General features: G+C 46.5%; 1 protein-coding gene across 1 annotated transcript in view; it reads left to right on the top strand.

The window, feature by feature from the left end:
- Window positions 1–4,909: 4,909 nt before the first annotated feature.
- The window catches only part of GRAMD1B (GRAM domain containing 1B), a 243,764-nt gene continuing 232,535 nt past the window's right edge, over window positions 4,910–16,138 (top strand). Inside the window, exon 1 of the mRNA XM_046014347.1 lies at window positions 4,910–5,141. Coding sequence (XP_045870303.1) covers window positions 5,116–5,141 — 26 coding nt within the window. The 5' untranslated portion in view covers window positions 4,910–5,115. The remainder of the gene's footprint in view (window positions 5,142–16,138) is intronic.

Genomic DNA, 16,138 nt, shown 5'->3' with positions numbered 1-16,138 from the left:
TTTTCTGAAGGAAAGTTCACTGGAGAAAAGCACGAGGTCCGGGAGATGATGGTTTCTCACTAGCTGAGTTGCATGGATACTGGATCTCTTGTGGAAGGTGTAATGTACATCTTCCCTTCTTGGGGCTTGTAACTGATGATTCTTTTCTGTTGACCTTTCTTCCGCTGGGGTCTGTAATTGACAGTTCTTCTTGTAATTGACATCAGTGAAGTATCCCTTTATTAATTTTCAGATATTTTGCATGAGAGGGAGGAAAAACAATTAAATCACTGTCTTGGTTCCACATGCCTGAGCTCCTACTAGAGCTGGCTCCGAGAAAAGTACGTCTTCATTTTACTGTGTACAGGAAGTGTCCTCTCTGATCAGCTGATACCATAGCTTCTCTCGTTTATTTATTTTTCTAGTTTTACTGATATATAATCAACATCTAGCACTGTATAAATTTAAGGGTTATAGCATAATGACTTGACTTCATATACTGTGAAATGACCACCACAATAAACATGGCTCCTTTTTAAGCACTAACATGAGTCCCGTATCCTTCACATACTGTAGCTGATGGGCAGTCCAGTGTGTGGACCCCTGGGGGAGACAACTGAGAAAGGAATTTTCTTGTCTCCATTTCTTACTTAATTGGGTACTAATCAACATTTGTTCTATAATTGCCTCTCCAGTGAAAGAGAGAACTTGTCCTATAAAGTGTGTTCTAGTACACAATCTGCCTATGCTCCCCTAGGACTGAAATGACTATAGGGAAACTAGAAGTTGTCATTTTGTCATTGAATTAATTTGGCCTCTTGCCTCATAAACTTTTCGAACCTTAGCTTTTTTATTTTCAAAATGGAGGGGTGGCTATTTTCCTCTTCAAGTGGTTATAAGGATACAGATGGAATATAGATAGATAATGAGTATAAACATAAACATATATCACCTAGCACAGTGCTCAGCAGTTAGCAGCTGCTCAATTAAAGTTTAAAAAATTAAAAAAAATTTTTTCTTTATTTTTTTTAGAAGATTTTATTTATTCATTTGACAGACAGAGATCACAAGTAGGCAGAGAGGTAGGCGGGGCGGGGGTGGGGGGAAGCAGGCTCCCTGCTAAGCAGAGAGCCCAATGCGGGGCTCCATCCCAGGACCCTGAGACTATGACCTGAGCCAAAGGCAGAGGCTTTAACCCACTGAGCCACCCAGGCGCCCCTCAATTAAAGTTTTTTTTAATATTTATGATTAATATCCTTTTTTTGCTCCATTCTGAGCTTGCTTAAAGAGTATTTACTATTTGTTTCCTCCCAGCTCTGAGGGAGCAGAGCAGTGGTGGGGATGACCGTCACAGACTTAACACTGCAGGAGGAGAGAGGAAGGAAGGATGGGACTTGTGGATTCAACCCGACTCTGCTGTATCACCAGAGCTATCCGTCGACAACTAAGTGCTATGACTACCCTGCCACCACCACCGTTACAGCTTTAAGGGGACACACTGAATGCCCGTCAGGAGTTATGACCTTTCCAGAGGTCATACAAAGTGAGTAGGCACATAACTTGCTTGCATTTCCAGGGTGTAGCACCATTGTTCCCTAAATCTGCATCTTAGATCAGTAGGTTCCCAAACATTCTATGAGAAAAGATTTCCTGATTGAACGTATTTAACAAGTGAGGTGTGCTGTATCCCCCTCTTGTAAATTCTTATGTTCATAAACATAAGAAAGGCTCTGGAAAGTCTTGCAGTAAAAACAAAACACAAAAACAAAAACTAAAATCAAACGTTTACTTTGCTTAACCCATTATTTGTCAAACACACTTAGCCATAGAACCCTTTGTTGGAGTGCCACCTGGGAACATTCCAAGAAACTAGTGTTCTATGGAACAGGTGGCAAGAAACGTTTGTGTAGTTCAAAGAACAATGGATAAGGACGCAAGAAATCACCACCATTTTAGCTTAAGCGATGAGTGCAAGTCGATTTTCCTCTCTGGGCTGTAAAATGAAACATTGTCTGATAGAATGTCTGGGCCTCCTTCCAGCTCAGTGAACCTGTGGCTGTGCCTGCCTTTCTAGGAGGCAGTGAAAAGTTAAAACACGTGGACAACCAGGGGTGCGTGGCTGCCTCTGTTGATAGAGCATGCAACTCTTGATCTCAGGGTTGTGAGTTTGAATCCGAGGTTGGGCATGGAGCCTACTTACACACACACACACACACACACCCCATATTCCTAGCTTCTGGGGATGGAACATCAATAAAAAAGAAATACATTCACGTCAGAATAGAGCAGCACAGTGCCTGACAGCACATAATAAGTATTTAATAGATTCTTGCTAAATGAATGAAGGAATGGGAAAAAGATGTAAATACATGCAAATGGAACAGACTGGTATTACAGGATCTTAAGTAAAGGATGAATGAGATCGTGAGTGATTGAGATATGGTGGGAACACTTTCAGGTAAAAATAAATTTTGAGCAGTTTGGAAAGAGATGGAAGGTAATTAGTATATATTCACTTTCACTGTGTGCCAGATAATTTACAGATGTTATGTTAATCTTTGCAACCCTGTGGGGCTTAGAAGAGGTAAGTAACTTGCTCACACATCTGGTAACTGGAGACGAAGAAGTTGGGACTAACATATTTTGTTGGTTCATTTTGTATTGGGAACCATGCTAACTGTTTCACATATATTATTTTAGTTAATCCTCTCAACAGTCCTATGAAGGACATATTATGATCCCCATTTTCGAGATTAAGGTAGGTTGGATTATGAGAGAAGAGGGGAGGGATTAAGCAACTTGGCCAGGGTTAGCCAGCCAGTAAGTGTAAGTATGAGGTCTGCAAGAGGGCGCCCTGGCCCAGAGAGTAGTGTGGACAGTGTGAGTAACAACTAAAATGTTTCGGGTTCCACGTTCCAATCAGTCTGCCTTTGGATCTCACTGATACCCAGGCAGGGCCAATTACTTTCTCCATTTTTCATTCATGGAAACTAAGGGTTAGAGAGGTTGAATATCATGTTCAAGTCGACAGAGCTGGTGAAGGGTGGGGATGGGGTGCTTACTTCAGGGTTCAAACTCTTACTCTGTTACCTGCTTTTCGATGGCCACATTGGACAAAGGAACTGTTCCTGACTTATAGTGTAACTCCAGGGTAGGTCTCATCAGTCTCTGTCACTTCAAGCACATGGTGTGAAGTAGGGATCATAACTTCCCTAAAGAGAGTATATTAGTGCAAATTGTTAGAACCCACCAGCAGGAAGGGGTCCTTGATACCACTGTCCTGAGGAGCAGTGTGCAGTGAGCTCTGTCATTAGGGTCATGAAATGCTCTGGGGCGCCTGGGTGGCTCAGACAGTTAAGATCTGCCTTTGGCTCAGGTCGTGATCTCAGTTCTGGGATCCATTCCCACATTGGGCTCCCTGCTCATTGAGGAGCCTGCTTCTCCCTTTGACCCTCCCCTTCACTTGTGCTTTCTCTCTCTCTCTCTCTCATGAAAATAAATAAAATCCTTAAGAAGAAATGAAATGCACAAAGCCAGACACTTGTGAATGAGAAGACTCTGCCAGTGATAATAACATCTTCTGGGCAGGATTGCTAAGACAATCCTCGCCCCTTCTCCCTACCCCCCAGGTCTTCTGGTGAGAAAGCCCTTTTGATATAGGTTGATATTACCAGGTAGGATTTTAGTTTCAATGTAAGAAGCACTTGGGGGAAGATGTGTTCTCTTTTGTGGGTACCATGAAAATATCTGTGTCAGAGAGAGGTCAGAATGCCGGAAAGGACAGAGAGAAAGGAGGAGTATGAGAAATGGAAAATGGGAATTTTGTAAAGTACATCCTGTTAGCTGGATTTCTGGAAGATAGCAATAAGCAAGGGTTTGTTCCTTCCCCTTTGGTTGGCCTCAGCATTGCTGTGCCTATGGAGTTTTCCATTCTTCACAGCCTTCCTGGAAGCAGGGAGAGCTTAAGAAGTGGTTCTGGGGAGTGTAGACTGGTCAACTTGTAAACCGGCTGGTTATTTTTTCCTTTGTGGGCTCGGGTAACCTCCCAGGAACACAGGTGCGGGAGGTGAGAGTGAATGAATGAAGACTGACGGGCTGTCTCTTGGGCCACTCCATGTAGAGTGTTCTTCTCTAGGCTTGGAAACTTGGGTGTCCTGACAACTGGATAACTCAGGTCTCCTTCCCAGCTAGCTGTGTGACCCTGGACCAGTCAATGCACCTCTCTGAGCACCAGTTTTCTCTGCAAAATGAACACTTTAAACCAAATGACTCCTCAGGTTCTGCCCTGCATTGTAAGTGCTGGGATTTGGACACTCCCAATGCAAGATTCCACCCCAGCCTGAAGACCCAGCGGGTCACCTGTAGGCTCCCGCTGATCTATGCCATTCGCCTTCCTGGCATCCCTTTTCACGAAAGCTCTGCTGAAACGGGGAGATCTGGTTTCCAGATGGGCCAATATCCTCTCCTAGCCGCCAGGCAGCCAGCCGCCTTTCTCGCGCTGGTTTCCGCACTAAACTTGAGGGTCTGATTTTAAAGGAGCGGTTGGTTTTAAAGGACCTAGCTGGTTGTGTGTCCCCGAGTTGCACTGCAGTGCTAAATATCTGAGCGAGGCAACTACCGGGAGAATCCAGGCAGCAGGCTGCACCCAGAGAGGGAAGGGGAGGGGAGGAGGGGGAGGAGCGGGGGACGCGAGGGAGAGGGGATTGAGCCGCGAGCGGAAACCACAGAGGTACAGTCCGGAGGACGCGGGGAGGAGTACAGAGACCGGGAGGGGGCAATGCATATATAGACCGTGGGGACACGCTGCGGCGATAGCAGGCGCGGAGTCAGCGGGAGCCTCGGAGCCCTGCGAAGCATCCGCCTGCCCCCAGCCCCCGCCCCTGTACCTCCCACCCTGCCCCTCCAGGGTACAGACCGCCGTCCCGGTCCCCGCCCACCGTGCCAGATTCCCGAGACCGTTGGGGAGCTGCGCCGCGACCCCCCGGCGGGGCTCGGCTCCTCCGCTCTTCGCGTCCTCAGGCTCCACTCCTCCTCCCTGCTCCAGATGGGACTGGCTCTTCTCTTTGCAAAACCGGGCTCCTGGGGAGATGCGGTGAGCAGCAGCCAGCAGCCGGGGCGCCCTGACCTGCGGGCCCCATGAGTGCCTCTCCCAGAAGACCCAGGTAAGAACTTCTGTCGATCTTCCTCAGCCCTGAGAGGACCACACCTGGGTGCCGGGGTGAGGATGGGGAAGCCCCGGGGAACCTGGAGGCTGTGGCAGCACTGGGGTGGCGGTGAGGGTGCTGTTGGTTCTGAATCTTGAGTGCAGCCTCCAAGTTACCAGAGGGCACAAGAAAGCTATTAACATGGATTGTGGCCTGGCTGTGGTGTCCCCTCCCGAGAGCTGGTGTCCCCAGGAAACCACTGGGATAGACCGTCTCTCTCAGGAATTTCCAGAGGTGGCTAAGCTGGCTTCTTTCTCTGTTCAGTTCTGGAGATGTGCTCAGGCGAGTGGTGAGGGCAGGGCTGTGGGTAGGGAGATCAAGTCTCCTCCTCTCCAGCTTTCTGGCAAAAGTTGATACTGGGGACATTGTCTTTCCCTGCTCAGGGTGGTGCTCCCCTCCCCCCACCGTGCTACCCCCATCAATTTTATGCCTATTTCCCTTATGCTGTAGAAGTCCGAGATTTGGGAGAATGACAAAGTAGACATCATGAGGTTTATCTGAAGGTGCCTACCTAGCGAGACTAGGAAGAGGTTCTGCTTTTCCTAATTTCCTCTCCTCCTAGAGTGGAGATGGAAGGTCTAGTAACTGGAGAAACTCCTGCTTTGGGCCTAGGGGTGCATGGAGTCTCATTCCAGCAGAAATGGCTTTACTACATTTCCAGGAGATGAGACGTGGTGGCCATTAGAATGAAGTTGTTAGAGCCCAAACAACTTGTTTGCAGCTGTCAGCCGACCTCCTGCCTGGAGAAACTTCATTCCTCCGGGAGTCCCTTAGCAGGCCACATTGCCCCAGGGCCACGTATGAACAGACACCTGATAGCAGGCTCCCAGGCTGAGTTCTGGTGGGCCTGGAGCAGTGATGGGGGGGTGAGCAGCACTGAGAGGGGAGTAAAGATTGTGCACATCACATCCACTTGGAAGATCCCTAGCTTTATCCAAGGAAGTTAAAAAAAAAAAAAAAAGACTTGTAAAAAAATAATAAAATGTTTTCATGACAGTAGCAGATGTAAAACTCCCACCACTCTGGGAGACGATAAAGAAATTTGTGCAGGGGGCTGAGCTGTCTCCTCCGCCAGTGCTTATGTGGGCACATTACCTCTCGCAGATACAAAGAGTGATTTCTGGGGGGAGGAGCTCTCTGCCTGGGGGGCTTTCCAAGAGAGGCATATTTTAGCTGGGGCTCTCTCTTGGAGCTCAGGTAGCCAATATGGGAAACAGGTAGGAAATGCTGCCTTTCTATCTCCCACCGGCACGTTCCCCTTTGCTCCTAGTCTGAACTTGAGGCTCGCCGTAGAGCAGGCACAGCAGAGAGACGCACCCAGGCTGCTGGTCTGGTGTGACCTGGCCTTTTTCACTCAACAGCATTTAGGAGGTCAGAGGGCAACCTATAAACATATGCCTCCTTGTGTGAGCTCTTCAGTCTTATGCTCTGGGTGAGGTTAGCGTTTATTCTTTCCATCATTACCTCTACTCGCAGTGCCTCTGCCTTTGTTCCTTCCTTGCAGATCCCGTCTCTCTTGCTTATAACTGGTGTCCCTAGCCATGTCCCCTTCCCTGCTGCTCAAAACGAACTGCCTGCCTTTGATGGTGTGCAGTGAGGCTGCTGGAGAGGTCACCTGTGTTTGCCTAAAGTCTCCCAACCCCCATCCCTTGGCCCACTGACTTTGTAACTTGCTCAGAAGATCTTGTCCTCAACTTGCAACTTGGGCCAAGAGCTCTGCTGGGCGTCCTCATCACTGGTTTTTGGGAGACCCGGTCCCCAAGAGGCATGTGGTAGCTCTGGTTTCCATGGTCCACACTCAAAGGCTTTTGGGTGTGGAGATTTGGGGCTGGGCTTTGGTGTTAGTGTTGGAAAGAAACTGGTATGAGCAACCGATTCATATGGAGTCAAACTGGGGTATTGTTGTCGCACCCCAATTTGACACTGTCACCAAATGTGAGTGCCTTGCTCTGTTTCTTGTCCAGATGTATTCAGGGGTCACAGGCCTTGAATGAAATCACATCTCTAGGGTGCCTGGGTGGTTCAGTCGGTTGAGTGCCTGTCGTCAGCTCAGGTCATGATTCCACGGTCCCAGGAATGAGCCCCCTGCCGGGGTTCCTGCTTAGCGGGGAGTCTGTTTCTCCCTTTTCCTCTGTGTGCTCTCTCTCTCTCAAATGAATCTTTAAAAAAAATAAGAAGAAATCACACCTTTATGAGGCGATTGCGCTGTAAAGGTTGTTCCCGCCACCACCTTATTCCAGCCTTTGCTTTGGGACCTTAGCAGTCCTTTGATGTCTTTGCGGATGAGCTCACTATTGGTTCGCTGTCAGGGCATCCCCACCAGACACATCTGTAGTCTGTACACTTGTACCTGAGCCACCAGCCCCGGGCTGCAGGTGCACTCGGGAGGGATTGTCATGGCTCTGCTCCCACAGCCTGCTGCTTGTGCACAGGTGGCGCGGGGCTCTTCGGGCTGTTATTTAATATTCTGCGATGAATAATCACCCGTTGCACTCACCCTGCCGAGGGCTTGCTATCTCTTGGGGTGCCTGCTACAGTTGATACTGCTTTGATTTTCTTTGTTCTTTTAGCTTGATCAGGATCTTTTCTTTCTCCCTCTCCTTTCCCCTCCATCTGTGGATTGGTACATTTCCTTTTCTGTCTAGGCATGATTATTCTTCAAATTGTGCTAAAATCATCATTTCCTTGATTTGATCCAAAACCTTAATGTGCCCAGAGCAGAAACACTGTATGTATCTTTTAGGTGCCGGGGTTCCATGCATGCAGGGCTCTGGCTTCTAAGAGATGTTTCCGTCTCCACTGTGCTTTGTACCTGGTGGGTACTCATTGCCCATCTGCACAAGGAATGGACGTTGCCAATAAGAGGCAGGAGGGTGGAAACAGTGTGATAGCAAAGGGGTGTGTGTGTGTGTGTGTGTGTGTGTGTGTGTGTGTGTGTGTGTGTTTTAGGAAATGGGATTTTGAGTAGGCTTATGCTGTTAGGAGGGTCACCTTCATTTACTGAAACCTTTTTGGTGTGGGTGGCAATCGAGTTCTTTGAAGAGGGGAATGCTTGGCAGTGGACTCAGGTATAGGTCTGTAAGATAGGAATGATAATGGGAATGTAAGTTCTTGTCTAGAGTGGATTGACGTTGATGAATCTGTGAGTTAGTGGTCTGCTGACCACCTTTCCCGTTAGGCTTTCCTTAAGCCAGCCGTGAAGCTCTGTCTTCAGAGAAAGTCACAGGTGATCCACAGTAGGGGAGTGGGACCTTTCTGAGACCCGGACAGGCATGAAGCAGGAAACATTTCTCCACCCTCAGCACCCACATGGGCTTTTGGCACAGCTCTGGAACCCCTGGTGAAAGGAATTTTCCCTTTCTGAGCCTGAATTGTAGTAAGCCCAATGCGGAGGTGGCTGAGAGCTTCAAAGATCAGACATGGAGAGTACGACTTGAGCATTTATTTCTTTTTAAAAAAAAACTTCAAGAAATTAAATACTGATTTATCCAAAACACAAGACCAGGGAGGAGCCACCTGCCTGCCCACCCTGACCCCCACCAGGAGTTGTAATAAACGTATATCGGCTAGATGAAGGGGCATGAAGAAAGGCAGCCCTACAGCTCCTCTCCCATTTAACCTAACTGATCTTGGAAATCCCACTGTCACATTCTCAGGGTCTGGGACCTGGGGAAGGAGTAGGGGATAGATATGGGAATGGGGAGCACCTGGGTGGCTCAGTGGGTTAAAGCCTCTGCCTTTGGCTCAGGTCATGATCCCAGGGTCCTGGGATGGAGCCCCGCATCGGGTTCCCTGCTCGGCGGGGAGCCTGCTTCCTCCTCTCTCTCTCTGCCTGCCTCTCTGCCTACTTGTAATCTGTCTGTCAACAAATAAAATGTTAAAAAAAAAAAAAAAAAGAAATGGGAATGGGTCAGAAGAGCAATTCCTGGAAAAGTTTGTGAGACCTGGAATCTGGCTGTTCCAGAAGTTGAGCACGGCCCTGGTGAGGCTGTTAGGACAAACAGGGTCTGTGGGAAGGAGAAAAATAATAAAAATGATGCAGGAGGGGACGGTGGGGCAGCCGAGAGAGGAAGCCAGTGGACTAGAAAGGGGATGCAGACACTAAGTGCAAGAAAAGTGAAAGAGGGGGAGAGAGGGTAAGTGAAGGCAGTACCTTGCTTGCAGGTTCATTCTCTTCCCCTGTTCCTCTGGCCGAGGGAGAAAGCCAGCCGAGCAGCATGGTTTTTGTGCTCCTGGAGTCTTCTCATTGAAGCTGTCAAGCCTCAACCCTACACGGCAGCTCCTTCTATTTTTACATTTTGCAGAATTGAAATTAAACAAATGACCCTGTGATGGTGTGTTCATGAAGATTTTATCCAGCACACCCACACAGCCAGTGCCGGGGTGGCTGAATATTTAGCATAATATTCCACTTAATCAGATAAGGCATCCTCCAGAGGAGCCAGGGCTTTGATAATAGCCTATGAAGAGCTGCTTTGATGAGGGTGGGCAGAAGCCAGAAAGGAACCTTGTTCTCTGGCTTGGTTGGGCTTGTTAGCGGGAAGAGTTCCAGTGAAGTGCATTCTGGAGGAGCTTAGCACTGGATTTGATTCCAGCCTTTGTGAACCTTCTTGGTCCATTTCTCCTTGGAGATCTCACTAAATGCAAAAGAGAGTGTTCACTTTGGCTGAACTTGCCCCGAGTGGAAGCCCTGCTTAGAATCTGGGCACGGCCCTCTTTGTCGGCTTGCCCGGGGAAGTTCACGTGTACTGTGCTGGTGTTACTGTGCTTAGACAGCAAGAATAAGGATGCTGTACAGCTTGTACTTGGTTAGAACTCAGCACAGATAATGTTTGTTGGTTTAGACATGGACTTAGTTCCTAAGTCCCAGGAGATTTAGTAGCAATTAAATGCATGCCCCTGGCACATAACCATTCTTTTGGAGGAAAGAAAAACAACAATGCGTGTTAAGGGGACCAATTAATAAGACAGGGTCCGTTGGGTAGATGTAAAAATGCAGGACCCTTCAGAAGCCTTGCCACTCTTGTGCGCGTATAGGGGTTTAATAGGAGATCTGTGGGCTCTTTTGCCATAAACATTTAATGTTTATCTGCTCCCCCACCTGTTAACCTCTAAAGTGGTGTTTTGACAAATCCAGTGGCAGAGGCTGGATGGTAAGACTGCTGTTGAATCAGTCTTGACCTCACAAAGAGCAATGGATCGGACAGAATGACTCAGAAGGAGATCTTCTTTCTGCTGGCTAGCCTTGCAGAGGCTGATCTTTCCCTCCAGAACCAAACAGTCTTACTAGTCTATTACTAGAATATTCCCAGCAGTGACTATAAAAAGGTGTCTCCGTCTCTGACGCAGAGAGCGATGGAAAGCATTGACACGAGCCATATGGGTGTATGTTCAAAGGCCCAAGGAAACGAAGGATTGACAGTCCATTAAGACAGAAACAGAAGCCAATTTCCTTCCCTTCCCTCCAGTTGAGCATCCGTGTGTGTTTTCTCTCTGTGCTCTTTCTTCCTGGCTATCTGGTTCAGGCAGTTTGTGTGGCATGCCTTTTTAGCCAAGGAAACTTCTTCTGTATCTTGGAGAAAAAGGGAAAAAAGATAAACCCAAGTCAGAACTTACCTTTACCACTGTCAAGTTCAAAGGATGGCCTCCTAGGTACACCTAGCCTTTGTCCATGACTCAGGCCAATGGTGCACGATTGCAGTGTCCATCCTACAGCCACCAGAGCCAGAAACAAATGTCGCCGTCATTTCTTGGCCATACGTTGTCCCCAGACTTCTATACTTGGACTCTGAGTCTCTTCATGCTCAAGTCTTTATTTAAATGAATCCCCAGGTGCTCGTGTCTGGGTGGCAGGGTCCTGGGATCCAACCCTGCATCAGGCTCCCTGCACTTGAGGGAGCCTGCTTCTCCCTCTCCCACTCCCCCTGCTTGTGTTCCCTCTCTTGCTGTCTCTCTCTCTGTCAAATAAATAAGTAAATTCTTAAAAAAAAAAAATGAATGAATGAATCCCCAGAATGAGCTTCTCAACTTGTTTGGAAGTAGAAAGCTTACACAGAGTCTTATCCAAAAGTTTCCCCTTTCCTGGTGAGGATGACATAGCCATCTCATAATAGTATGGACAGTTAAAGAAAAAGCATCTTGAACTCTTCATTATTATTATTTTATTACTGCTGAAATACCATTGGTATTACATGTTACTGAGCATAGAGCTCTTTGTTATGCCGAATCATTATTAACTGCCTTTTAGAGTTGCAACGTACAGACGCAATGCCCAAGATCACATAGGCAGGAAGTGGTAGAGTTAGGACCTAAACCAATGTTCTATTTTTAAATACTGTGATCTGTTCTTAAATACTGTTCTGGAATATTTTATGATACCATTCGTTCTCTTGTGGATTCCACTCTAAATTTTCAGTGTCCTCTTTTTTTTTTTCTTTAAATATTTTATTTATTTGACAGAGAGAGAGAGATCACAAGATCACAAGAAAGCAGAGAGGCAGGCAGAGAGAGAGAGGGGGAAGCAGGCTCCCCACTGAGCAGAGAGCCCCATGCAGGGCTCCATCCCAGGACCCTGAGATCATGACCTGAGCGGAAGGCAGAGGCTTAACCCACTGAGCCATCCAGGCGCCCCCTCTTTTTTTTTTTTTTTTTTTCCCCCCCATATCCTTTCCCATGAGCTGTCATTAGTTCTTTTTCTCTGCAGGTTAGGGGTATACAAGCATCTCCTTGTAGCTAGGACACAAAGGGATTTCTTAAAATAGAGATACCTATGCAGACCTAATTAAAGGACTTTAGAACAAAGAGGTGGACTATTACTTTCTTTGGCACTTCCTCCCTTCCTTTCATGTTTTGGTCTGTTAATCGCTGCCAAATTTTCTTGACATTTAAGTCAAGGAAAATGCTGAATGAAAGTTGGCATTTTACCCACTCCTTATAACTGAGCTAGCGCTCCTTCTCTTGTAGGTTACTGTGAAGGAAGAGTCTTGCCCCCTAGCCTGTTGCAGCGGAACCCGTGGCTAACGACATTTCTGTAAGGCAAAGAAAGTATAGGAGAATTGAGGGAAACTGCCACTTCCAAAAGAGAGCAAGACCCTTCGGAATCAAATCTCTTTCTTTAACTTGGCGGAGGCCATTCCCTCCATTTGAACTCCATTGGCAACAGTCAATAGAGAGTGTTAATTTCTGGTCCTGGCTGGTGTTTTGCATGCACGAGCTTCCTGCTGTTTGTCTGAAAAAGCAGGAACCCAGGTAAATAAGACTGTGCTGAGGGCTTTATTTAACAGTTAAACCAACCCCAGCTGAATGATATATTTTGGCTTGTCAAGAAGCAGGAACAAGTTAGCAGGGACTGCCAGTCTGTGTTCTTAGAGCATTTGCCCAACTGCGGATAAGACGAGAGGATTTATAAAGCCAGGTTTAAAAATTAATTTCATCTATTCTTTTTTTTTTTTTTCTCCTAAAGTATGATCATTCTTGACACATCTAGATGCCACAGGAACGGGAGTTCAGTGCTAGTGCTAGGTTTCAACTCTTCTACCTGAAGCCTGATCTCTCTTAGCAACAGCCGAATTTAATTTAGGGATTGAGTTTTGGGGCTGTCTTGTATACCTGCAATAAAATCATGGTGCTGAGATCAACTTTTGAGAACTGATTTTGGGACAAGATTAAAAACAGTACAAACAAGACCAAAATCGGAGAGTAAGGAATCCAGACATTTGCACTTTTTGTGGCGTTTATTCCTTTGGGAGCAGTGGAGAGAAATGAGTTGATGGGTCAGAATCTAGGTTTTCCAGAGCATTGGTGAAGTGTCCTCATCTCTTGTTCTTTGCTACGGTGTCTCTACCAGCTGTGGACAGGATGTAACATATCCTTACCTCCATTTTATTCTGTTCTTATTTCTGTCATTTTTTTTTTTTTTTACCACATCCTCTCTTTATATTCTTGCAACAAATGCCTGTTAAACAAGAAACCAAATGAGTATTGGAGATGCAGAGTTAGAATAAGATGATTCTCTCTTCAGAGAGCTCATGGCTTTTAGGAAAGAGGGCAAAGTAGAAGAGGCAAAGACAACTTGTTAATGGCTCTAAAGAGGTAAGAATAAGGTGGTGTGGGAACACCAAGTCCAGAGCAGTGAGCAGAACAGCCCAGGTCAAACTGAGAAAGCCTGTTCAGAGCTTTATATAGGTTGTATTTAAGCTGGGTTTTAAAGGGCGAGTAGGCATGTTCCAGATGGAGAAGGACAGAACCTTCTAGAAGGTGAGGCAGTGAGCCTGGAGCAGCAAGCTGGAGTCTGATCGTGAAGGTCCACTTATATAGCTTGTACTTAAAGGCGACAGGGAGCCAAGACATTCTTCAGCAGGAGGACAAGAACAGATTCATTTTTTTACGAAAGTAGGCAGCAGCCATGTGGAGGGTAAACAGAAACAAGGGGAGTCCAAAGACCAGGTTGCCATTAAGGGGCTGCTGAGTAGTCCAGGTGAGATTTGATGGGGGGTCTGAAATCGGGCAGGAAAGTTTGGAAGGGAATTTCCAGCTTTGAGAATTAGTTTAAAAAGGAGTCCTCAAGAGGGAGTAGCAAGTGGATAATGGAGGCTGAGGGAAGGAAGAGGAGGAGACATACAGTAACATTCTTGCTCCATGTTCTCTGAACGGGGCCGTTAGCCATAGATGGAGATGTGAAGTACCAGAAAAGAAGCATAGTTGAAAGAGAGGGTAAAGGGAGGAAAATTTGGGCAGAATGAGGATTGAAAAGAAGCTACTGGAGTAGAGATGTAATGAGTCCTTTGTAAAGTTAGCAAAAACAGGTTCAGTGAAGTTTTGAAGGAAGATGGAATGGGAGCAAGCCAGTGACATTGCCCAGAGCTTTGGAATTGAAGGCAACAGAGACTTCTAGAACACTACTCTCAATATTTGAGGAGGAGGACATGACAACGTAGAAGTGAGAATGAGAAAGTCTTTAAAAAGAGGGGACTCTCTGAGCCACTGCCTTCGGCTCAGGTCATGATCTCAGGGTCCTGGGATCGAGCCCTGCATGGGGCTCTTTGCTCGGTAGGAGTCTGCTTCCCCCTCTGTCTCTGCCTATCTGTCAGCTTGTGATCTTTGTCTGTCAAATAAATAAGTAAAATCTTAAAAAAAAAAAAAAAAAAGAGGGGAATCTCTTGAATATACTTTTCAATAAAAAGGAAACCCCCGGATAGAAAGGGAGGGATTGAAGAGAACAGGAAAGGGAAGAGACAGTTAAGAGAGCAGAGTTCTTAAGAACTCAGAAGGTGTTAAAAAAAAAAAGAACTCAGAAAGTGACAGAATTTAGCAAAAAACAAGGGCAGGGGCTAAATTTGTAGAGGGAGGAATGGAAGGGCACCAGTATTTATGGCATGCCAAGTGCTAGGTATTTTATGTTTATTGATGTATTCCATTTTCATTAAAACTGTACAAGGAGAGAAAAGGAATGCCCCTTTCTTTGGAGGAGGTGGGAAAACAGCAAAAGGTGTTACTTTCAGAAATGCAGCTGCGAAGAGCCATCAAGAGTAGTTTCAAGTAGTAACTTCTACTTCCTCTGTGAAGAAGAGGTGAAATCATCTTCCGAGATTGTCCCACCCAGACACAATATCTGTTAACAGTCATGTAGTCATCCATGTTCATAGCTTCTGAGAGTAGAGCAGGAAGTGAGGTAAAGAAGAATCGAAAATTTGGGGCGCCTGGGTGGCTCAGTCGTTAAGCATCTGCCTTCAGCTCAGGTCATGATCCCAGGGTCCTGGGATCGAGCCCCGCATCCGGCTGCCTGCTCAGCGAGGCGCCTGCTTCTCCTTCGTCCACTCCCTCTGCTTGTGTTCCTTCTCTCTCTTTGTCAAATAAATAAATAAAATCTTAAAAAAAAAAAGAAGAAGAATAGAAAATTTTCAGAGTGTCAAAATTACTGACTTCGGACACGCAGAAAGATTTCCATATAAAGCTGACACCTGTTGAAGCTGGAAAACATACCCTGTGACGGCACCATTGTCTTCTTCCTCCCCCTCCCTGGGAGCTGGGCAGAGCAAGCCACTGGTTGGAATTCTCTTGGGGAGCAGATGCATCCCATAGGTTTGGCAAAACAAGTCATTGAGAGTGATGTTGAGACTATTGAGGAAAGGGACTTGGAGGAAAGTAAAGCCAGAACGATGCAGAGAACATTTGAGAAGACAGAGGGGATCTAAAGGAGGAACGGAATGAGAAATCTAGAGGACTGGAGGTTGAGACTGTGAAGATCTCAGAGGTATTTTGACATTCTGGAGTTGACATCTGGATAAAAAGTTGTTTCAAGCAGGATGCTTGTCAGTGACCCCTACCTTAAATTGGCATTGTCTTATTTGTATTATCAAATGATGTAGTTGTTTATTTCTGGATGGGTGACCAAGAAGGGCTATGAAATTCTGCATTGTTTGGTCCCCATCCATCTGCTAGGGTGAGGTAGGTGTGGCTTCTCTGGGAACAGAGTGCTGTGCTAGATGACTCCTCGTGTTTGCTGCCCACCAGGTGCAGAGCCCAATGAACAGGTATTTTGAAGAATATCTAAAATATATGACTGCAGGCTTTTTCCACCGGGGCCTTTTGAAAGTCCAAGCCACATTTCTGTTTTGTTTTTAGTGGGCTTTATTATTTTCTCTTATTTTATGTCATCAGTGGCTTAAAATAAATGTGTCCCTTCCAGAGAACATTTTCTGTTTCTCAGTTCATGAACTTTTAGGTTCAAAAAGTGAATTTTCTGGGCCATTCCCCACACACCATTCCCACCAGGTAACATAATGGCTTCCGTTTTCATCCAACCTGGCATATCAGAGGGGTTGACTCACCACTGGGCCACATGCTTCCTACCAGTATTGTCAGCAGAAGCTGAGCCAATGAAGGGCCTGCTGAGGCTGACAAAGGATCTTTTTGTCATTGAGAGAACAATTCCAGCAGACGATGAGCCCTGCCTG

Source organism: Meles meles, chromosome 8 (assembly GCF_922984935.1).
Source record: "Meles meles chromosome 8, mMelMel3.1 paternal haplotype, whole genome shotgun sequence".
Lineage (NCBI taxonomy): Eukaryota > Metazoa > Chordata > Mammalia > Carnivora > Mustelidae > Meles > Meles meles.
The sequence above is the reverse complement of the archived record's forward strand: the minus strand, read 5'-3'. Positions and strand labels throughout refer to the sequence as shown.